The 25348-nt window shown below is 28.2% G+C and overlaps 1 protein-coding gene across 2 annotated transcripts in view; it reads right to left on the bottom strand.

The window, feature by feature from the left end:
* Window positions 1-754: 754 nt before the first annotated feature.
* LOC132950138 (uncharacterized) overlaps window positions 755-25348 on the bottom strand; it is a 38721-nt gene continuing 14127 nt past the window's right edge. The window contains exons 2-8 of one of the 2 annotated variants that reach the window (XM_061021379.1): window positions 21468-21637; window positions 21165-21378; window positions 20936-21096; window positions 14118-14243; window positions 8486-8858; window positions 6357-6714; window positions 755-1586 (exon numbers count right to left, since the gene is read on the bottom strand). In XM_061021379.1, coding sequence (XP_060877362.1) covers window positions 6419-6714; window positions 8486-8858; window positions 14118-14243; window positions 20936-21096; window positions 21165-21378; window positions 21468-21575 — 1278 coding nt within the window. In that variant the 5' untranslated portion in view covers window positions 21576-21637 and the 3' untranslated portion in view covers window positions 755-1586; window positions 6357-6418. Of the gene's footprint in view, window positions 1587-6356; window positions 6715-8485; window positions 8859-13982; window positions 14244-20935; window positions 21097-21164; window positions 21379-21467; window positions 21638-25348 lie in introns of both variants that reach the window. The other variant, XM_061021378.1, reaches the window with a different exon arrangement.

Raw genomic sequence — 25348 nt, 5'->3', positions numbered from 1 at the left:
AAGTACTAACTGCAATTGTACACAAATACAAAGTGCAGACAGGAAAATAATAAATAATACATAATACATATTACATAAAATAAATAATATCTTTTACTTACATAACAGATAAGATCACTCACCTCGAAGCAGATGTTAGATATTAATTTACACAGCAATTTTTAATCTATTGTTTCGAAACAGAAAAAAAAACCTTAATTTTGAGATGGTCTCTGGTACAATTTGGATTTATAGTTGGTATTTAGGTGGGTCAAAAGTAGAACATTTTTCCGTTTTTTTTTTCCATTAATGAAAAATATAGAAAATACAGTCACATATTTATTGTTTTATAAGTGCATAAAGTTAAAATATGGACAGCATTTATCAAATTCATAAAATGTTCAACTATAGGTAATACCCAAGACTTGAAAACTTAATAGAAAGTTCCTCGTATTAAGTTAATTTTGACAAAATCATGGATTCTTTAACAATTTTAGTTATATTTTGCATTTTTTGATACTTTAGTGTTAAGCTATTCACTTACGTACGCACCACGCGTTCTATATTAATATTTTTACTTGTTAAAACAGTGAGAAAGCATATTTCATATTTGTACTTTTTTAAACACATAAGTGCATGTAAATGTAATACTTTTTAAGTGCATTAAGTTCCGAGCTCTAAGCTTATAAAAATTCATCCCATTTAGAATAGTTAGAGTTCAGCCGTTGAGGACTATACTTTATTGTTTTAAAATACATATTACACCATGATTTGAGAGGCAATAGACAGTAGGCCAATACCATGAAACGTTGTCAAAATAGCTAGTTCTGCACGTAAAACCACCAAAATCTCTGAGAGAGATATGAATAGAAAAAAATAAAATGACATATAAGTTTAAATTAATTTAAATGCAATACACAAATACACGTGATAGTTGACAATACACTATTTTATTTTAAATCATAAAGTTGTTTAATTATAATTTTTACTATTACTGTACTAATGTTGTTATCGAAATTATTGTATGGAACATAAAAATTAAAACAATTATTTTTAATACAATACCTACTATATAATATATCGATTCTGTAAAAACAATACCAAAGTGATAATATTGGTTTCTAAACAAAACAATATTTTGTACCATGTAAACAAATAAATAAATAAATAAATATATTATACAGTAAGTACATTTTATTTTATTATTCAAAGGGTTAACAATAATTTCTCAGTTTATCTTTACAAAAACAATCAGAATCGATTCCTACGGGTAAATTATAAACTTTATACTGTTTACCTACTATTAAAAAATGGTTTGTATGGGTAAGCATTATAATTTACACACATATTAATATATTTAATACAACTAAAATATTACCATGATTATAACACTCAATAGAAACACAACAAATCGTATATATTATTATACAAATTTATTATAAAATATAATTTAAAAATTATTTTATTACTAACATCTCACAAACACAATTTAAACGTGACGACCCTTGTACAGAGTGAAAAAGCAACAGAAACTATACTGTACTGTAGATGATAACTGAAATTCAACGGTTTCACATATTTTCCGATCAAAACGCTTCAGGTGGTACCTATATTCATGAACATGATATATTAGTACGTAAACGTTTTATCATTTTATTCGTTTATGAAAACATTTTTAACCATACGACAATATAATATTTATCATACAATAATAATATAAGTATACAATTAATACGAAAAAACGAACTATTCATTCATACGTGTGAAAAACAACACCGCTTTTTTTCTGTTCGCGAACACATTGAAGGTTCTTCATATAGGTACAAGATGTACGTCTCATAATATTATAATACATATTATGATATATTTTTTTAAAAAAAAACTTAACAAATAATAACGTTATTTATTCATAATTCATATTATTATATACGCCTTTTTGGTAGACATAATGAGTTTCTCGTACAAATAAAAAATAGTGTTATTTTCATTAAAAAAATTGTATCATGCAAATTAGGCATCTGCACTGTGAAAAGAATAATTATTTAAGAGTATTTACTCGGATAATTTGAGACGACATTCATCAAAACCTTACAATTCATAACGCGTTAATATGATACCTAACATTTGTTAGTTCCTTTTCGATGCAAACTTCAAATCTGTGTCTCAAAAAATACCCTGTACTCAACACAACAATATGTAACGTGTGAACTTCGGGTAAGTTAATATAACAAATTAAAATTGATATTAACATTTTTTTTTTATTATTATTATTATTATTGAACCTATATAACACATATAATCATATCATTGGTGGTTAATTAAAATAACACAAACATTATGCCGTTTAAAATTAATTGGTTATAATATTATTATCCTTCATTCGGCAAGAGATATAATATAACCTACCTATACCTACCTAAATTCGTTACGTCGAATGTACTAGCATTGACACTTATAATATCTTAATTTTAAATTTTAAGTTGTAACACGCAGCTAATTCATATATTATAATATAGATATTCAATTAAATAATTTTGCTTGGAGTAGGTACACTACGATAAATTTACAATTTAATAAATTAAACACGAGGTTTTACTTAACATTTATACAGATACGTATACCTCAAACAGGAACTTAACGATATTTGCACTTCCTATTCTGAACGGATTTTGAATTAACTTATTACATCAATATGCTGCTAGAAAAAAATTAATATTCTTGTGCGCTCCATACATACATGTAAGACCCTTGTAAACATAAGTTTTTTTTGGGTAGAACCCGATTGTATTTTGCATAAATGAAATTACCTTTTTAGGAACACGAGTGCGTATATATTTTGACGAATTAAAAAGGAATTACATAAATATAATATAATTACGTACCTACTAATTATAACTAACGTTGTAAAATTTAGAATTATACTATTTTCAAAATAACACGGTCGTTGACAGCTCAAAAAAATCGAACTAAGTTCTAAGGGTAAAAATTAATTGATTTCTACTTCACGCTCAATAATTAATCTCTTAATACTGTAGTAGGTATAATGTTGTAGTTCAACATCACTATGATAATTTTTGAAAAAAAAAAAATGTTAAATTTAAAGAAAATGATTAAGTATTGTGTATTATGGTTAGCTAAACACATGCTTCAACACACATTTGACTGCAGGATCTCCATTAATATTGCTACACGTGTTTGACGATGGACACTATATGGAATTGGCTGATGTTCCTTCATAGTTTGTTATTCTATATAGATTTGTTTTATTTTGTAAGTTATATATAACTTTACTATGATTTGTACAATTTGGCAACATCACAAACAAATAAAATTAATTTTCGTACGAAATCGTGTTATAGCTTAAACGAAATACGTTCTACGAATATAGTGCAATCGCATTCTACCCAATTTTTTTATTAACACGTTAGTTGTAGTTACTAATGCATTATGAGCTAGTGCCGAGTCCTACACTGTCAAGTACCTTGGTAAATCAAAAAAATAACAATTGCGGATCACAGTTTTCCCAATAACATTAACACAAGAATATTAATTTGAAAAAAATTGTTTTTGACGGGGACACACCGATATAATATGCAGTTAGATATATTCTATATATATTATACGATAGTATTCTGTAAGACATAATAATATATTATACACGCATAATATAACGCACGCGTAAGGTACACACTCCTATAGTCACACTCCTATAGTCCTATTCTTAAGCGCAGGCGATCTATATAATATGACTATATTATTATTATATAATGCACAAAGGCTATTCGCTGTCTGTATTTATATAATATATTATACAGTATACACGATTCACATGCAGATCCCGTTTAAGAATAATATACGATTTCAAAACGTGTAGACGTATATCATTATTATAATATAATAATTTATAATATTATATAGCTTTTAAACAAAATATTTAATCATTACGGGGCGTCATATTCCTATTATTATCATATGATAATAATATTATTGCTATCATTATTATCGTCCCGAGATGATTTATCGTGGAATGAATTATCTCTTAAACGGGGGTGTAGGAAGGCTGATGGGGTTATGGGGGGAGGATAATTAATTTTATGACGTCTCACGCCCCGCAGCAGAGACGACGGTCCTTTCCTGCGAATTATTATGCCGTTTTAATAACCCGTGACAGCTAGGGTAGGTAGCTAAAGTAATAATATGATAAGGACAGCGAGTGAAATTCAATAATATTATAATATACGCGATACACAAGGAATTATTGGCGGCTCTGCGGTACCGTTTTTTTTACGAACAGGAAAAACACCATCTCGGAATACTTCGACAAAAGCCAACGATAGTATAGTAGTTGTTGTAGGTGCCTATAATATAGTTGTAGTATAGTATTATCGGATTCCGACTTCGTCAACACGGTGTGTAAGAAAAAACCGCCGAGTGAAAAAATCAAACTTAAAAATAATAGCCTTTAATGTGATATATAAAGCTGAAACCAATAGTGAATCGTTTAATCTGTTTGAATAAAATCGGCAGGAAGTAAAGTATAAATATTATTTGCATTAGAAATATATTATGAATTGTAAATATATACATTTAAAAACAGTTTGATACTTCATTGACTACAATATCAAAAGACAACATAGTATCAATTTTTAGGATAAAATATCCCCTGGCCGATTAAACCAAATTTGGGTCTATACATTTTATTATTGATTTAGTCTTCATATTTTTAAGTTTTTTTTTTCACTCGGATTAATATATTATCTACACGGTATTGAAGAAGTAGTGTTTTTTTTTGGGATATCAGTAGTTGTTTTTATAGTAGATGACGAATCCACTGATGTGGCGTAGAACCAACGAATAATATTTACGCAGGTTAGTGATAACAAATTATATCTATCTATCTACGAAGCCCAGGTAGATTAAACTTTATAGCAGGGCATGCATTTGAAAAAAAAAAATTGTTTTAAGTTACATATTATTTAGAATTAAAACTTTATATGTTGTGTTACCGTTATTTAGAATTATGACGAATTACGAACTACTATGCAATCGGCGTCATAATATACTCATATTATGTGGGATCACGAGGGTCAGGGTGTAATAAGTTAAATTTCTATTTGCTATAAATGAAATACCGATAACATTAAAAAATTAACAATAATATTTAGTTAGTAGGTAATGCCGCATTAATGACCAAGATAGATAAGATAAAAATAAATCACGTGGAAAAATATTTCTACGAAACAAATATAATATAAAATGGCTTTAATTATATTTTCGTTTTGCGTCATTTATTGTTTAAAATTATATTCTATATAAACATAGTTGTGCGTTATGTTTTCTTTAAAATGTTATTCTATATAATATTTCGTTTTGCGTCATTTTTTTGTTTAAAATTATATTCTGTATAATATTTCGTTAACCATTATGTTTTGTGTTGTGGTATTTCATTTATTTTTTCGTTTATCGCGATTTCCGTTTTAATTACGTTTTAAAATGTCAATCGTTTTTTATCTTGCATAACATTTTAATAACTTTGCAAGCCCTGCTTTATAAATTATAAAATATATATAGACTCTTAACCGTAATGGTACCTATATTAATAATACCACGATGGTATACGCATCGAGATTCCGGGAAGACGTTTTCGTTTTCGTATTTTTTATAATAATATTATGTACGGTCGTCGACTCGGACCGGCGACGTAGTGGACTTAGGCAATACTAGTGGCGGGGGGGGGGGGGAGGTGTTATACAGATAACAGATGACAATATCAAATGAAGATTTAAATATATATTTTGAAAATTATTTTTCTTGTAACTGTAGATAACGTTTTATCAACCAGTTACATTGAATAAGATATACCTGTAATGTATGGCTCTATACGACTTTCCCGATCCATAATATAAGATACCTCTGCACGCTAACAATCCGCGGACCGTACGTTTTAGGCCTCTAGCCCAGCTGACGAAACAATGATATATAAGACGTTTCAATATTTTTTTTTACTGTTTGGACGAGTTGCTTCGTATGCCGTGTGGTGTATAGTAGTAAATTATTATAATATATTATAGTCACCCGGTCAAGTGATTGCTCGGCCAATTTTTTTCTTAGCTCAGCGTCACCATTGCCGACGCTATATATAATGTATATGGACATCTGCAGGTATATAACGCTTAACGGTAGGTAACCCTGATTTCATATAATATATAATATATTATGTATATAATATGTATACATAATATACACGTCATTAGATAACGATATATTATACTAAAATATTATAATATGTATACTTGCACACAAGTATATTGTTATTATATACAGTACATATGCCTACATATATATATATATATATAATATTATAGAAGTATACATACGACAATATTATTTTTTCTCGAACAACACGTAGGTATTTAACACGACGTATTTTAGCCTTAAACTAGAACAATGTTTCTTTAGACGCGTCGTACAGCGCGCGTAAAGACCCTGATAATGAGTTGGCGTTGACGATCGAGTCGGCCACGGGGTTGACGTCCGCCTGGACTACGATCACGTTCCGACCGACTGTGGCCGTCGGTGGCGGCGGCCTGCGGTTGAAATCGTGATAAGACCTGACCGCAGCCACCGCGGCACCTCCGACTGTTGTAGGCGCGCCGCGATCGTCGTCGACCCGATGCGTACCGCAGTTACCGCGGTTAGTGGTCGGCGGCGGTGAGTATCGCCTCCCGCAAGGCGCTGTAACCAAATATATTATGTGCAGGGTGAGTTAGTGAGAAAATAATATTATCAACTCGAATAATAGGCGCCGGTTAATTAACTCGCTATTGGTTTGAAGTTATAATAATATGGACAGAAATATATTATGAACCTGACTTGGTTTAAAGTTATAATAATATGGACAGAAATATATTATGAACCTTACTTGGTTTAAAAAAGTTCGTGTATATACTTTTTCAATAATTAGGTATAGAAGCTATTATACGTGGATCACATAATTTTTTTAATATTCTGCTGGACATATTTTTGTTGTAAATAACACAAAAATACAAGGCTGGGCATTAACTAGTTACTTTTGGCTTTTCATTAACTTAGCTGTTAACTTACTAAATTTCTTTCTTGATTAACGTGAAATTAACGAGTTAATTTTTCATTTTAAGAAGTTAGTTAAGTTAATTTATTTTGTTTTTAATTTTATAATATTTCACTATTTCAGTTTATTTTGTTTTCATGTCAAAAAATATGTACTTATCATAAATTGTTTAAAGTTAATAATGTATATCATTCGAATCTAACTTATATGGAAATACTGTATGAAGTATTAACACTATATCCTATAATTTAGTTTTGGGTTGGAAAAAAATTAAGTACGCTAGCGTTGTATAAACAAATTAACTTTTTTTTAACTTAATAAAAAGTTAACAAAAATTGTGTATTAACTTTTAACTTAACTGAGTTAGTCTATAGTTAAATTAACTTTTAACTTTTAACTTTTTGTTATTGGTGCATATTAACTTAACTGAGTTGGAAAAAATCATTATAACTTGCCCAGCCTTGCAAAAATACGAATATCGACTTTACAGGTATTAACATAGACTTTTAAGTTTTCGTTGAATCTGTCTCCTCTCGTGTTTTGTGTTTATATCAAAAATTTAAGTGTTCAGAATTCAGAAATGGAAAATCATAAAATGAATCATTGTAATTGTGTTTGTATATTATATATACCTATTTCAACTAAAGCAAAACGGAAAACGATAAAAAGAATCTATAAGATTAGATAATTATATTATATGATAATTGTTTCGTGTATCCAACAAATTTATATATTAAAATAAAAGATTGGTATGGGAATAGCCGACCTGTTGTTATAAGATTTTTTCTTAATAAAATAAAAATAATATTTAATTTATCATGGTATATCGCTCGTAAACTCAAAAACTATTCGACAAATTTTAACAAATATTTCAGAGATTGTTTTTAAAGATATCAGGAAAGTTTAGAGAATAGTTTGAACCACGTTCGAAAATATACCAAGTTCTATATAATAACATCTACCACAGGCAAATTGCCCATCTCAGTCGAATTAATTCACAAAGCGAGGTATGATTTGCCATGAACTGAAGTCTGAAACCGAGATACACCGATAAAGCGTTATATTTTATGTTTGTTCATTTTTCCCAGGGCCAAGTCAGGTTATACAGCTAGTTTAATGACTATTACAATATGATTTAATCAAGAAACATATTATACCTTACACAACCTGATTATAGAATTATTACTATTATTCTAGTATTTAGTAATTACTGTTGGAAACCCCATGGCGTATACGGTAATAATAATTATGGTGTTTAAAACCCAAAAGTGTCGAAAACATTTGTCATTTGAACTCGATAGATTATATTATTTTTTAAACGGAATGAAAAAAGTCAAGTTATTTCAACAGTCAATCAAACCGATTCGTTGATGAGTTTTTTAATTGACTTTTCAACCGCACTTAATGAGCACCCACCTTTGCCGGCTGATCCTGCTGCGGCGGTGGTGAGCGGTAACGCTGACGACGCACCACCGCCGTCGGTCAGCGGTAACTGTGGCGGTGTTGACGACGACACCGTCGCCGTCGCGCAGCAACATTCGTCGGCGAACACGGACGAGTTGACGGTGGTGGCGGTGGAAGCAGCGTCGTCGCTGCAGCTGCTGCATGACGTCCGGATGCACGCGATGGGCGCCGCCGTCGACGACGACGCCGTCTTCCGCGGCGGCTGCGGTGGTTTCCGGAACCGCTCGGACGCGGCCGGCAACAGCTGTTCGGTGTGCCTAGGCACATCCGAGAAACTTTCCTGGCTGCCGCCGCTCGGTGACATGCACGGCGTCGGCTGGATCACCTGCAGTGAAACAACACAACGACACGAATGATAAAAAATGCATTAATAATTATTTGAATGTTGTACACAAATATTATTATAATAATTACAAGTTACCATTGTTGGGTAGGGTTGAAATATCGTAATGCTTTAATAATAAAAATTCCAAAACGCCTTGGTCGGCCTTTGGATATCTTAAAAAATGTACTTCTTAGTGTTTAAATTATATAGGTATCGGAAAAGTGTACAATATAGGTAGGTATAATAATATGAGGGATAGTAAAATTACTAAAATTGCACTTGGGTTAAAAAAGGGGTTTCAACAAAAATGTTCATATTAAATTTAAACATTTTTAAGACACTAACTTGCCTTCCTGCTTAAATTGTAACCATCATTGGCATACTAATTAATATTTTTTTATACATATTAATTGTATTTATATATATTATATATACTATATTTAAAAGAAATTATTTTTTGTAAAAATTATATGAAAGTGAATTATAATATAATATTACAAATAAAACTGTAGACACGTACCTACATATAATTATAAATACATGTCTTAAATAATTTGCGAAAAGTGAAATTAATTAGGTTTAATATTTACGCCAAATTTATAAAATTTTTGTTAAAACATTTTTTTTTAACCCGAGTGCAGTTTCGACCATTACCTTTTTTTAAATCAAGTGCAATTCGACTATACCCATAGTATGAAATCCGTTTTTTTTTATAATTTAACGTGCGCATTGCGCATGTTTAGTTAAAAAGTGGAATATCTTTTTATTATTACAAGATGGTTAAAAAATACAAATAAGTAATAACACTTGATACGTAGGTACCTAATACGTATAAAAGCGTAATCGTTATAATTCACAATAATATTGTACCAACACAATTTAACTATGACTGATCACGGGGAATTAATAAAATATAAAGTTAAATGTTATAAATTATATGGTTTGACACTTTAAAGTACCTACCTAGATATTTCATGAAATAACACCATTTCATGCTTAAACGCTAACATATTATTAAATCATAATGGTGAGTTTTTTTCACAAGACATTTTAAAATGCTATAATAATACATTGAGAAAGAAGTATTGTCAGCATAATTGTTATCGCCTCTTTAATTATTTGTAGACATGAAAACAGTGGTGAGCAAGTACTAGTTGTTCGCACATAATAAATTAATGTTACACGTTTGATATTATCCGACCACTATAATTGTAATATATTTGTATATCTATAGTCCTCTGAACAAATATGATGGTTTTTATTACAAAGATTCATTATGTGCAATAAAGAACAATCAATTACGTCCGATACAAAAATATTATATTGAGAAAAATGCCCTAAAAACTTGAGAAATGCGCAAAAATATTAATAATAATATAGTCTTCGGCTTAGTGGCGTGTTCTGACGTGGAGAGGAGCTATTATGGGTATGGCGTTTATGGGGGTAGAAGTTAATAGTGGCACTCCCACCCGGGTATCGATCTTCCTGCTCGATATTATGTACAATATATAGGTAATATAATATATAAATATTTGTTGTTCTTTTTTTTTTTTTGTACTATAATATACTTTGTATAATATATTTTCATTCGCCTCTATATATACGATAAAATTACAGAATACATATATTGTACATGGTGTATGTTTAGGTTGTTCTAGTACCTATACTGACCAAATCGTAATTTGAAAAATACGTTTTATTGTTTAGTCTTTCCAGAAGGGAATGTTTCGCCTACCGCGTGTGTGTATTACCCTATACCTCAGAAATGCTAAACACACCATTGAATAATTCACGATATAATATTGATAGTATATAAATGGACCGCATGCCCGTTTACGACTCTACGACTTTCGGCAAACAATTTCAACTATTCCTGGCAATAAATCATCAAATTACGCAACAAAAATTATGGAATTTCTTTATGATATGTATATTGTATATGCATATTATATAATATGTTGTTAACTGTATGTTGATGATAGGAAGAGAACCTGGAAACAATCAGCGAATATACATAGTTTGACTTATTTAGAATTACTTAAAATTTGAATTATATTAAAAAACATTCGTTTTTGTTTATAAATTCCTACACACATCTGGATTAAAAGATTTTTGGTTTATATTTATTAAATATGGATTTAGAAATCAAAACTATCGTCACACACTTGCAACAATTAAATTACTCTTATAATCACTCAGCATATAGAGAAATATTTAAGTAAAATAATACTATGCAGTATGCACGTTTTATTATACATTAAGTCGGTAACCAACTGATCGTTGAAATACCACTGTAGTGGACTCTAACAATTAAACTAATGGATCATTGTCTATTTATTTATTTACGGTTGGCAACTATTACAGTCATTACTCATTAACACAAATTAACAAAGTTAAGGGATGCATTTCCTTAAAGTTATTAATGAAACTAAATATTTTAATGACTCCATTTATATATTTTTATATTAAACAATAATTAAGTATATTTACAGACTAACCCAGGGGCATCCAAACTAACCGTTAAGCTTTTTAATCCGGCACAACAAGTTAACAAATTTGTTGATAATATATTAATATCTAATTCCAAGATCCCAGGTACATATATTATGATTGAGTTGTTATTGTGAGGAAATCAATCAAATAATAATAACTTTTTGCTTCTCTCTTTTCAATATCATTACCTAGTCATAATAGTTATTACATTTCTAGCCTTCTCCAAAACAATTTTGGCCAGCAATGTCAAAATGTATTTATTATTCACCCGACGTAAAAAAAGTCGAGTTGGAGACCCTTGGGTTAACTTACTTTAAATGAAATCTTATTCACGAGCATTATATAATATTATGGTAACATTAAAAAAGAGTGATTGGTTCAATTCGTATTTATAAGTAATTTAATATTTGATTATGATTAAAAGAACAGTATAATATAGGTTTGACGTACCTATACCAAAGAGTATTCAAAAGGCACTCGATATTTTCAAATTGTTAACATAATATATAAAAATATACATATTGTACCTACTATTTGCACTGAAAACGTATACAAATAATGAAAAAAAAAGCTACGGAATTATACTAAACACGCGGTCGATCAAAGTCCTAACCAACAATACTGCGGCACGGTGACACATTTAGTTCAATCGAATAACGAATTGTTTGTAGTTGACAAGTAACTCGTCACAAACAACGCGATACATCAGCTCGTCTCGTAGTTTCTCCTTTGCAGGTTCTGTCGAGACATATTATTCTTTGAAAACAAAAACGGATACCCTATTGAGGATTTAAATTTAAAAACCCGGGAAAGTCGCTCTACTGTATATTAGATATCGTGTGTGATAAATTAGTGTAATGGATGTGCTAAATTTTAATTCATTATTCAATGATAAATAATTGCATACGAAAAACGATTCTTAGCACCATATCATTAGCGTATATTTCCAACGATATTTTATTATAATTTTGCATTACTATTAGGTTAGTAATTAATTAATTTTATAATATTATAATGTTACTAGCGGTTACAGAGGATGCGGTGCAGTGAATAGGTTCATAGTGTAAATAGCTTAAAACTAATCAAAACATATTTAAAATATTAATAATTAAAGTAGATAATAGCAAAAAATATCAAAAAGTTAAGTTTCTACGATTAATATTTTTTGAACAACAAGAAAACAACAAAAATCGTTATTTTATATGTTTGAATGTTCAATGTCGTCAGAATTTAAAATTCAATAGCTCATAAAATATGTATGTGGCTGTACAGTAGTTGACTTTTTATTTTTTTAATTTCCAATAATCAAAACTTATGAAGAATCTTGTATTTCATTTTCAACAATAGATGTTAAAATTAAAAACTTAATGAATTTCTATCTACAAATTATTTGTAAGCTTTTGTGATTTTGATAAATGTTGTCAATGTTTAAACTTTTAATGCTTACATTTTTTTTATTTTACAATTTTTTTATTTTTTAATTAGTGTGTGAAAAACTTATGAGAAACCTATTGTAGAATAATTTTAAACTTTTTATTTAAACACAAACATAATATTATACATAAATCGAAAAAAAAAACTTGAAAAGTTAAACATTTCAAATATAATATATAAATAGCATAAAATATTTTCAAAACTTCATAATTTTGATGAAACACCATTATGAATATATGATCAAAATTTTAAGTTTCTAACAACTATTAATTTTTTAATTGCAACAAAATTACAACTATAATTATTGGGTATAAACATTCCTATTTTTCGTATTTTTATTTAAATTTTTTTCTATCATACTATAATGTTGCAGAGCGGTACCCACTTTCCCACATTTTTAATTTTGTTATAATGTGACGACTTACATGTAATGCATTTTACAAGGGTCAAGAAAATAAACGGTATGGGGATTCAGCCCACTTTATCACTCACATATGTGTGTACTGTACAGTAGCGTTATTTGTTAATGGCTTGATGGGACCCATAATATTTGCTTGCACACCCATTAATATATTTACCAAGTTGCAGCACTGGCGTAGCACAGTAAAATAAATTACTTCATTGAATAATGAACATAAAGATAAATACATCGTAATATTATACCTATAAGTTCTGAACTACTGTATTTTAGTCTTTAGGTACATTTATATAGCATTGATATGAATATATAATAGGTTTCTTACCTATAACTTATACCTTATAACATACAACTTATTTATTAGCTAGTATTTACTACCTATTTATATTATATTATTATTTTATATTTATATTTAGTCAATTTATGATTACAACAAGGATCTATTAATAAAAACGTATATTATATTATCATGTCCTGAAATCAATTTTCAGAGTTAAGTAATTTGATTAATTTAAATAAAATATTAGGCGCACTCCATTGACTAAACCGTGGATCGATTTTACAAATTTTTTTTTTTTTACCTAAACATAGTATATGTTTATACTTTGTAACATAGTTATGTTCTGATGTTCAACATATTGTACCTATAGGTATGTGGTACATAGGTACATGGAGGTTACATAACTTAACTTTTTACTATAACACACTTCAGTTGGGTATAATATGTGTAATTCGTAATCAACAGTTTTGGTTTGGTATTATCTACTAATTATACTAACTTGTATGTCAATGGGATAGTAGAACTCCCACGGTGGGTAACCGGCGGGCGGTGGGTGGTTCAACGGAGATGGAGGCTGTCCAATAATCAACGATGATCCTCTAGCTTCCAAGTAACTCGTATCGTTGCTACTCACCGTTATGGCGCTATTTCCTCTTGGAATCCACTTCTGGTCACATGGTACTTCCAGCCATTTGGCCACACGGTAACCATTGTTAGATACTTCCTCAATATCATCGTTATCCATGTCATCGTCTTCGTCCTAATTGTAATTAAAAACAATTAATATAATACGTATGCAATCTACAATTTGTATTATCTTATAGAAAAATAAACGATTTTATATTCATATCTCCTACGATCACTGCATAAAATATTGATATAAGTAATTGATAGTTTTAATTTTATTAAGATTCATAGTTAATAAACGTATCAAATTTTAATATAAATCTCAAATGAGTACTTTAAAATCCAATGGTATCTATAAATTTGATTCATCTCTAGACGAACATCATATGTTACTTAAGTATTTATAGTATACACAGGGATTCAATTCAAAGAACCTATTTATTCTTGAGGTTACTGTACATTTTTATTTATATACGATAATATTTTTCTTGTGTTTAACAAGTTGCAATAGGAAAAAAATACACAGAATAAAGTCAAAAATAGAATGCCACAGAAGCCATTGGAAAAAAATACAACTTAATTACATAATATACAAGTTAATGAACTAATTTAATTATTTTAGTAATTGAGACTTATTTGTTACTATAATAACAGCGGTAACTACGGGGAGTGATAAGGGTGATTATCACCCCCCAGAACCTTTTTTTTGTTTACTGGGATTAACTTTATTTTAGTTTATAATATTTATCATTGACACACTCTTACTCATTCTCAATGGGAAAAGTTAGGTTAAGTCTTAAATCAAAAATAAAACTTTTTTGTTTTATTCAATTTATGCTGAAAAACATTTTTGTTTCTAAGATAAATAACTTAAAAATTAAACAAACATTAGGTCCCTCTTAAGTTTTTCTTATAGCAATTCAAAAATATCGAAAATACAGTCACAGTTTATTAAACGCATAATTGTTCAAAATTCAAATTTTGTAGACATTCATCAAAACCACAAAAAATTTGACAAATAAAAAAAAATATATAATATTTTCAATTTTGTGGTTGTTCATAATTATTTAAATATTAATACCAGGCTTGTAAATCTAAAACAAGGTTTCTTATAGGTTTTTCTTTTAGTAATTCAAAAATATTGAAAATTTCTAAATACCACATTTTTTTTTGTAATCATATTTTGATATAATTAATTATTCGAACGGAGCGAAACGATTTTTCTTCAAACATTATGTTGAACTTGGTTATTTTGGTGTGAATAAAAAAATATTTATACAGAAGCTTGAAACATTACTGATGAAGTTATCATTTTATATACATGTGATGGGTGTTAAAAATATTGAGACTAATTTATTTTAAGCTGCTTCTAAACATTTATAATTGTTTTAGTTTTTCAATACCGAAATGTTGAAAAAAAATATATTTTTCATGTTATTCATTTTTTACAAGCGTTTGATGTTCAAATGTTGAGAAAGTTTGTCAAATAACGAAAATATTCAAATTATGTTGTAGATAAAAATGTATAAAATTAGCGTTACACAGGTACATGCGTATATTATTATTTTATTATTTAAATTTTCAAAATATTTATATTCATTTTAAGTTATTTATACCATGAAATTATTTACACTATTTGACTGTACGTCGGTAGCCAAAATTATTAAAAAAATTAATGTAATAACTAATTCATAGCTATAATTACAACTCACTCTAAAATAATAGTAAATAGTATATATATACAAATTACCATTTATCACAATTAGGTAATTTATTTGTACTATTAATTTTTTATGAATAACTATCAGTGTGCAATATTATAATATTTTATGGCCATGAATCTATGAGTAATTTTAGTATTTTCACCCAATTATTGCTCATTAAGCAACCTCATAATGTCTTATATCGGCTATCTTAACGCTACTTATTAAGTATACATTATATTTATATATTATAAAAATATGAAATAAATCAAAGTAAAATAATTCTGCACCCACTTCAACTTTATGTTAAATCAATTTACAATTTATAATATCAAACGTAAATTATTTTACTCTATACCTATGCTATACTGCACATTGCTTATCTCATACATTTTTATTTATTAATCTGTGTTCTTCACGGACATTTATTTTATGAGTGTCTTATGATTTTGTGATACATGATTGAATTATAATAAAAGTTCAAACTGTATATCGATATGAATGTCAACATGATGTTTCAAATAAATTAATGATGTACCGTAAGATCTTATAACCACTCTAAAATTGGGTCACATTCAAAGTTGTTATTAGTATTTTAAGACTCCAGCTTCTAAGGTCATAGACTTTTACTTTATATATATTTCCTTAAGGGGCCTAGCTCGCTACTGCTGTTCAATTTAGCTCAAAAGTCCTTAAGTTTTGACAAAATTAAAGTTAGTTTACGTTGTTCTATTTTGATTCTGAAAAAAAATTTGAACTTGACAGAATAATATTGTCTTTAGATCGTACGGACACGTCGTGAAAATTAAATCTTATATTATTGTGAACTGTAATTGAAAACTTGACAATATGAATTTTTAAAAATATCATAGTTAAAATTAAAAACGGAAAGTGTTTCATAATATTATGATCTACAGATATTTTTTTTCTCAAATATTTTTTCAGAATCAAAATCTGATTAACTAATTCGCATGGTGAATTGCGTATATTGTTATTGACATGTGCATACGCGTACGAACAACAAGAGTTGACAGTTGTAACCGCATTCAATAATTTCACTCACACATTAGTGTAATAATTTACAATTAACACATAGATCCCGGGCAGCTAAGACGAGATTAGAAATTGCCTAAATGTTGCCCCTTAAATTATAGCCGTAGTGAGGCCCCTTAAAAATATACTTATACATTGTAATATTAGTTACCTGTGGGCTGTAACCTATAATATGTAAATTTTAAATATTAAGTAGGTATCTATTAAAATGATATGAATTCGTTGTATTTAATAATTTATAAAGGTATTCGTATTGTTTTATTCAGGTCGAATAAATACTTATTAGACCTTATATTGGTTAAGATGTTTTTTTTCATGCTGTTGAACACGATTTCTACAATATGGGACATATCATTTTTGATCAATCAAAAAAAAAACTATCTATCATATAATATACCTATACTATTGAGTATAGTATCATTCGACAGCCAAAAAATATTTTTAACAAAAGTTAAAATTCAAAATGAAACGAAATCACTAATAACTAATAAGTAATAATTACAAAAAAAAATTCAGAAAAATGTTAAAACATCAATAATAAACCTTCAAAATTATCCATAATATTTATTTAGTTATATTTTTTATGAACTAAATGATTCAATATAGATCCAAAAGCTTAAATGTATACACTAGGTATACAGAAAATATACGGAAAAAAACTAAAAAAAGCTTTGGGTAAGTAGTAAAATAGACATTAAAATAACATTAATTAATAAAAATATGAAATATTAATTTTACTCAAAAACAGCTTGAGATGCGAATATGCGATAGATTATCTGTTTATTTTATGTAACCATATGGATACTTCTTTTCATTAGTTCTTTTACGATGTTATACATATATTTTTTTCAATGAGAGGTCAGAACTTTTTCATTCCTCTAAAATTATTAAATATCTCTCAAAATATCAACAGTTGGCAAACCCAAATAAAATGATATGATATACATATTTAGTAAAAATTATTTTAAATGTATTACTTAAGAATTAGCATTTGGTACAACATAATTAAAATTTTTTGAGGATAGCAAATAATAATTAATTGTTAAAGAAACACATAAAACTGAATATGACAAATCTTTAAATGATTACATAACACAATGGCACAATGGGCTTATTCGTTTAATTATTTTAATTTTTAATTGTATAATTAAAATCTAACATAAACTTTGGATTAATCGTTAAAACAATTTTAATAACCGCTTTTTATGAGAATAGGTGAAATTTATATTATTACCTATTATTTTATGAGTTTCGTTAACATGATGTTTACATATCAATTAAGTACATAAATAAATATACATTTATGGAATTGCAGGTAAGTAGCAACGTTTAGGTAAGTATTATTCTTTTTAGTTTTTTTTTATATATAATAACTGTTAAGACACTTCAAATAAATTATATTATTATTCAAATATGATAAACCTCATAACTTAAATCAGTTAAATATTTTACCTACATTATACAAATACAATTCTGAAATTTATATTTACCCAGTTTTTAATTTTTTGTGTGAATTAAATGAGTTATTAAATAAGTAATTCAATTAATCCAGACAAATGATAACACAAACACAAAAGTTATGTAAAAGAGTTATATTTAAGTGTTATAACTTATGGGGCCAAAACAAAATATGTTTCAATTGTCTTACATATTCCTATATCCTATTATAATATAGCCTAAACATATTAGGTATATGATTGAATAATCTTCTACGTTGTACGTTAGTTCGGACTATTCCCTATATAGTACTTTAACTTAAAATTGTCATTCAATGGAGATTTGAGTAGATAATACAATACCTCCACACTATAATTTCAAAAATCCTTATCATATAAATATCATAATGTTTAAAGTTTAAAATAAGTAAATCAGTAAATATATTTTTTCCTTTGGGTATTACGTTATGAACTTAATCAATTTATTAAACAATTCTGTATTCATTATTTTTCATTATAAACTTTTTCAAGGTGTGGGAATTTAAAAAAAACATTGATTATTAATTGACCCTTTATTAAATTACCTAACTAAAACATTTTCTCATCACTCAAAATGGCTACGAGCCATCACTGCTCTTATACCGAAAAACGCCAATTAATTAGGTACCTAAATGACAGTTTACACAACATGCCATAACATTAAAATTAAATTGTCTTTATCATACCTATAACAATTAATTTTAAATGATGGGAAGTCAACTAAGCTATTAATTTTAGTTAGTGAAATGAATAAAACAAATGTAAATCTATTTAACTAATAATAATAATTTAACTCTAAGACTGTTATTTTAGATTTTAAGCGGAGCGACTAAAATGTACACTTTGGTTTTTTAAATATGTGTTTTATACATTTATTTTTATGTTTGTTATCGTGTTTTGAATTTAAATAATCATTCCTACCCTGAGTTAGTGAGATAGACCTAACTTTTTGGGGGTCAAAAATAGAAAATTCCCAGTACTTTTTAAAGTGATTGGAAAAAAATAACAAAACATTGCTGAAAACTGCGAATATTTATGCAATACCTACCAGTTTTTAACCAAACCAATACGACATTTCGGTCAATATTAGTTGACGGTTTCTGATTGTTATATTATATTTTATAATAATATAATATTCATCGAAAATTAATGTGACATCTATAATTGGTTGCATTCAAATAATGAATTTTGATTTTTTTATACGCGTGTTCGATAATAATATGAGTAATATATTTTAATCAATGCTAATATTGTCATGAACTATTTTTAGCCATTTTTATTTTGGTAACTGCAGCTCATATTTTATCGTTTCCTGGTACTTTTTTATGGATTATAGAAAATTATAAATTATAAATAATTTATTTATTTACCACATTATCTCAAGTCAATAAACCAATTACTATCAAATAAATAAAATAAAAAATAAAATTCTCTACCAAAAAAAAACTATACCGGTTTCCAGTTCTTACATTTTCAAAAGTTTGCGGATCCTATACTGGTATTTTAAATTTATTTTTCAGGCCCTGTTAGCTAGTAGAATAAATACTATAATACAATAAGTCCACGATTATATTATGGCTATATCAAGTAACTAGTTTATAATTTATACATGGTATACATACACAGTTTTTATTCCTATGTTTTTTTAATAAGGATAATTTGATGTTGAGTAAATATTTTGAATTAACTCTGATAATTTTAAACCAACTATTTGAAAGACAACTTGTTATCCACAAAAAATATAATTTCCACATGAAAAGTTTAAGTTTCATAAATGGTAGTTTCAAATAATTATTTATTGCATATTTGCATATCGAACTATGAAGAAACTATAGGTTTAAATATAGGTAGCTTATGCTGAAATTATGTTCAGGTTAGTCCGATACGATAAAAATATTTAATCCTAGCTGAAATCCACCAAACAAAATATGTCAGTTAAAATAAATTATACTTCAATTTGAATATTTTTACTGAAAACAAACATAACTACCTGCATAAGGTTTCATTGACAAAGTACAAACCAAAAGTCCAAGAGGGATAGCCAAGTATAGTGAGCACGTTCCCAAAGCTAATTTGTTTTGAAATCATATCCTTATAAAAACAAATAAGTGGGGAAATAGAGATGTAGGTATATAAGTATAAGAGTTTAAAAGATCCAAAAAAGTTTGCACTAGAGCTTGGAAGCTCTTTAATCCGGGCTTCTCGGAGTGCTAACAAATTCGTTCATGCTGAATAAAAATGTATTTAAAGTAGGTTTTACAAATTTTAATTATAATTTAAAATACTTTGCTTATTTATTTTATTTAGGTATGCCTGTTGTAGCATGTATGTTTATTTATTGATAGCCCGGAAAATTAATTTTATTTATAAATAGATTAAATTAAACATTTAAAATACAAAAGTAAATTATTCAAAACGTATTACCCATAAATTATTTTCCCACTAAAAGAATACTTATACTTTTACTAACATTTACTGTTAAAATTAAATTTTAATTAATTACAGCAGATATGAAATCGAATGGTAAATGTGGCATACAAATGTAAAAAGAAATACACTATTACTTCTTCACATTTTCACTACAAGGTACTTACCTCTTCGAAAGAGTATTCTAGTACTGATGATTTCATAAATTTGTTGCCGGTTTGAGTTAAAGCCGAATACGGATGATGATATTGAGTTTCTGAAAGATAGGTCTTAGCTTTACGGTTCCAATTATTACACTCAGCAACAGTGTTCTCTGTCATACTATATCCTGGTGACAAAATAAATTATTTTCATTATTTTCAAATACATTACACTTTAAACAATTATCTTTGTTACTCGGAGAACATCTACAAAGACCATGGCCAGAGCAATAGCTTGAGCTAGAACTTCTTTTAGCCAAAGCAGCCAGTTGTTCTTCTTGGTCCACAGCCGCTTTGATGACCGCCTCGAGATGTTGGTCAGAAAGTGATCGAGTTTTACATTTACTCTTGTACAATACTAATAGAACCATCATTAAAAAAAATCCTCCTAAAGTGGATGCAATCCTAATCTGTAAAAGAAATATAGCCACACATATTATATTATATAGTGTATAAAATGAACATCTAATTATTATAATTTAGTTTTTAAGTTTTTTACTCCAGTCATCACGTCGTAAGTGTTATAAAATTCGGCTCTAATAATTTGTCTTTTAATCATGATGTCTGATTCAGTGGCATTTATGTAGTTATCGACGCTATCTCCCATCGCTTGGGGGCTGTACCCCAAACCGACATACAATTACTTTCATGTCATTCCTATTGACGTCTCTGCAAAAAAAAAATACATACATACATGAATAGATGTTCTAAGCCTGTAGGACTTGATTATTCTGTTTAAAAAAAAATAATAATTAAAATTGTTTTATTTATACCATGTTAATGTCATAAATGACACACAAATACAAAATAAAGCAAGAGTAATAAATTATCGTTTGTAAGTAAGCACTTTTGAGTAGGGATAGTTATTTTTAGTGGTGTCATATGCATATCACATTTTTTTATGAGACATAAAACAATATACCTGTATATAATATAATAATCAATACCAAAATACCGAAACCGTTCGCTTCAGTCGTAAAATAAAAGTAATTACATGGGTTCCCGCTATTTACAAAAAAAAACCATGGGATACTAATGCACACGCGCGCATCCCACAAATTACACCAATGTCCTATTATTATTTAATTAGTTAAACCATGGTTTACCATTTATACTATGAATAATATATATTTATAAGTTTTATATTTTAGATTCTGAGCGGAGCGATGAATGTATTTATTTTTAAAAACGTTATATTGTTGCAAATATTTTGTAAAAATAAACACCGGACTAATTTAAAGTTATGACTTATGCTAGTTAAAGAACCAATAGGCGTTCTATATAAGTTTTTGACAAATATTATCCTGTAAATATGATTTGCTATATTGGTGCATCTTCAAACCTTAATCCTTAAAATATATACATTTTGAGTGTAATATACTAATATGTCTATATTTTTACATTCAATATATTATAACAGCTGATTTGTGACTTCAGTATAATGGATTTTACATCTTTCTCTAAAATTCAGTTCTAAAATCATCAATGGTAAAGCGTAGTTTGGTGATATAAATTTTATCGGAGTCATCCAAACATTGTAGATTTAAACAGAACGTAATTGTCTTTGGCTTACCTAATGTCCATAAGTATATCTGTACTCCGTATTTTCACTTCACTATCAGTATAGACTATAGTGTATACCAATATTTCCACTGATAATAAATTATTCCTTGTAGGGCTGGGTTCTATGAAGAAACCTTGGTGTAGTTATGTTTGGTTCTAATATTGTTGAGGATGTGATTTATTCAAAAATTTCTTCTGTGGTGTGAAACGGTCATTTCACCTACGTTTCGCGATTTCAAAGAAACTTATTACGAAAGATTTATTGGAGATTCATAAAATATTAATTGGGAAAACATTTTGTCAATGTTCCTGAATAAAAATCCAATAAAATTTCTATAAAAGTGACTTTCAGGTATTATTCATCAACGAGTGCCGCTACGTTTGAGCACCTCCCCGGGTCGGACCTATACCGGGTCCAATTCTGGATCTAAATCATCCAGGAAACACACACAAAATATTTAATCAAAATCGGTTCGGCCATTTCGGAACGCATAAAGGACAGACAGACAGACAAACATTAATATAATATAATATATTATATATGTACAATATATTATATTGTATAGATTATACTAATTAAAAATGGTTTAAAGCTCAGACAATTTTTTTAAAAAAACTAAAAAAAATCATGTTACTTAAAGTGTACCTATACCTATGCCAGAAGTCAAAAAGAAAATATTTGACAATAGTCTAGACTAAAGTTGAAGAAAAAAAATATCACGCCTAAAAGATAATTATTAATTCACAAGAATTATGGAGAGGTAAAACTTTTGGTTTTTTAGGCACTTGTAGTTTTTTGTAATGTTTGTTCGTAGTTTATTCTATATTAATTGATTATGTATTTCATTTACACTTATATGTTATAATTTTGCATTATTATTAATTTATCATATTATGTTACGAACTTAGAAAACATTTTATACCTATCTATATCGTGATACCTGGTTACCTACCTACCTACCTTTATTATGTGATGGACGGATGTCAGATACCAGTGGCTAGGAGGTAAAATATTAATGATACGCACTGGCATATCTTTGGTATTAACACCAATTAATATTTGTAAATAGTAAATAACAGATTATCATTTATCTACCAAATTGTTTTATTTGGGATACTATATTTATATTTTATAATTTATATCATAGATAACGATGAATTCTTTTAGCGGTTGCATTATGATGTTTTTTTATTTTCCTGTAAGTAAAATATAGTTTTACACAAAAATTAATATTTAACAGTATTTTCATTTACAACGCCGTACCTATATTGGGATGAATATGTACCTACCTATTATTCTGTTCATTATTATTGTTACGCGTTGAATACTTGATGCACAAAATTGAAAACCTATTTCTCGACATGTTCACTGGTGTTCACTGTGGTTTTGTGTTTTTTTTTTTCAAAATAGCGAATAAAATATAGGCCATATCCACTGTCTTTTCGCAATATTGATCTTTCCGGTAAAAGGCACTGTGAACCAACTTCATTCGAATACTGCGGGTACTTCATCACTTCCGCACTTACCATCGCCATCGCGCGCCACCCAGCCAACACAATTATGTGACACACGAGCGCAATCTCGGTATCCGGAACAAGGCTTTCGGACGTTTAATGAACGTCAACTGACAAACATATAATTTATCAGACCGAAACGTCGGATATTTAACGCCTGTACAGTTATCTGCGTATAAATGCATTACGGGGGTTAAGAGTTGGGTATTATACTTCAGTAGTAGGTACCTACGACGGCTGCTGTACGTTTTAATCCTATTTTATCACATTTTTACCGGTCAAATTAAATGACGTTTTCAATTCAATAGTGTATTAATATTAGCAAATGCTTTTTTAAACGTTGACATTAATGACTTATTTATTATAAAGTATATTTATTTATTATTAAGTATACGCCCAATTATTTGGGCTCAGAACAATTATTTTTCAAATTGTACAAACATAATTTATTTATACGTAACAAAATATAATATGCTTATATAAATCTTTAACATTTAATAGGTACCGTTACAATTAAATGAGTGATTTTAACCTGCTTAATAGTTATCATTGAAAAAATCACAACTGTTTATTGAGTTACCTGAGATTAACATTAACATAATTATTGATCGAAGAGAATTGACAATGATTCTGACGATAATAGTAGGTGTATAGAACGTTTTTGACACTCGAGTATTAGTTTGAGGGACATTTAAAGGTAAGTAATTCAGGCATTATGACATTATGACCTATAAATGTATATGTTATTGTGGTTTGTTCAATGCACTATGTTAATACAAATAGAATTTCATATATTTTCAACACAGATAATATGAAATGGTTTACTTAGCTACTGCCTACTTAACTTATAGGTAGGTAATATATATATATAATATAATATGTATCCGACACATTTACACAAACTTTCAAATCCGCATATTACGTATAATAACTTATTAATTGGGTAGTTTGTTATATATACTGTATACAGTATAAAATCAATTATGCGTAGGTACATAAAAGGCGTAGCTATATAAAATATTATACAGTCGATAATCTAGAGTAAAAAACCTAATTAATTTTTTTCGTTAGCAATTTCATTATGTCACATGACTTGCGAGTTACGGTTCCTATATGATGCAGTTGTTTAATTTAATTTTACATTATGTTTTATCCTGTGTAATTCAATCGTAAAACACTAGCAGAATAATGGGTTAATTTGTGATCGCTTAGAATACATATACGACTGAGGAACAACCAAAATAAATATCATAATATATGACCATAAACATAGTAATACTCGTGTACCGCACACATTGGCAA

Source organism: Metopolophium dirhodum, chromosome 8, assembly GCF_019925205.1.
Source record: "Metopolophium dirhodum isolate CAU chromosome 8, ASM1992520v1, whole genome shotgun sequence".
Classification (NCBI taxonomy): domain Eukaryota; kingdom Metazoa; phylum Arthropoda; class Insecta; order Hemiptera; family Aphididae; genus Metopolophium; species Metopolophium dirhodum.
This window is presented reverse-complemented; position numbering and strand designations above follow the sequence as displayed.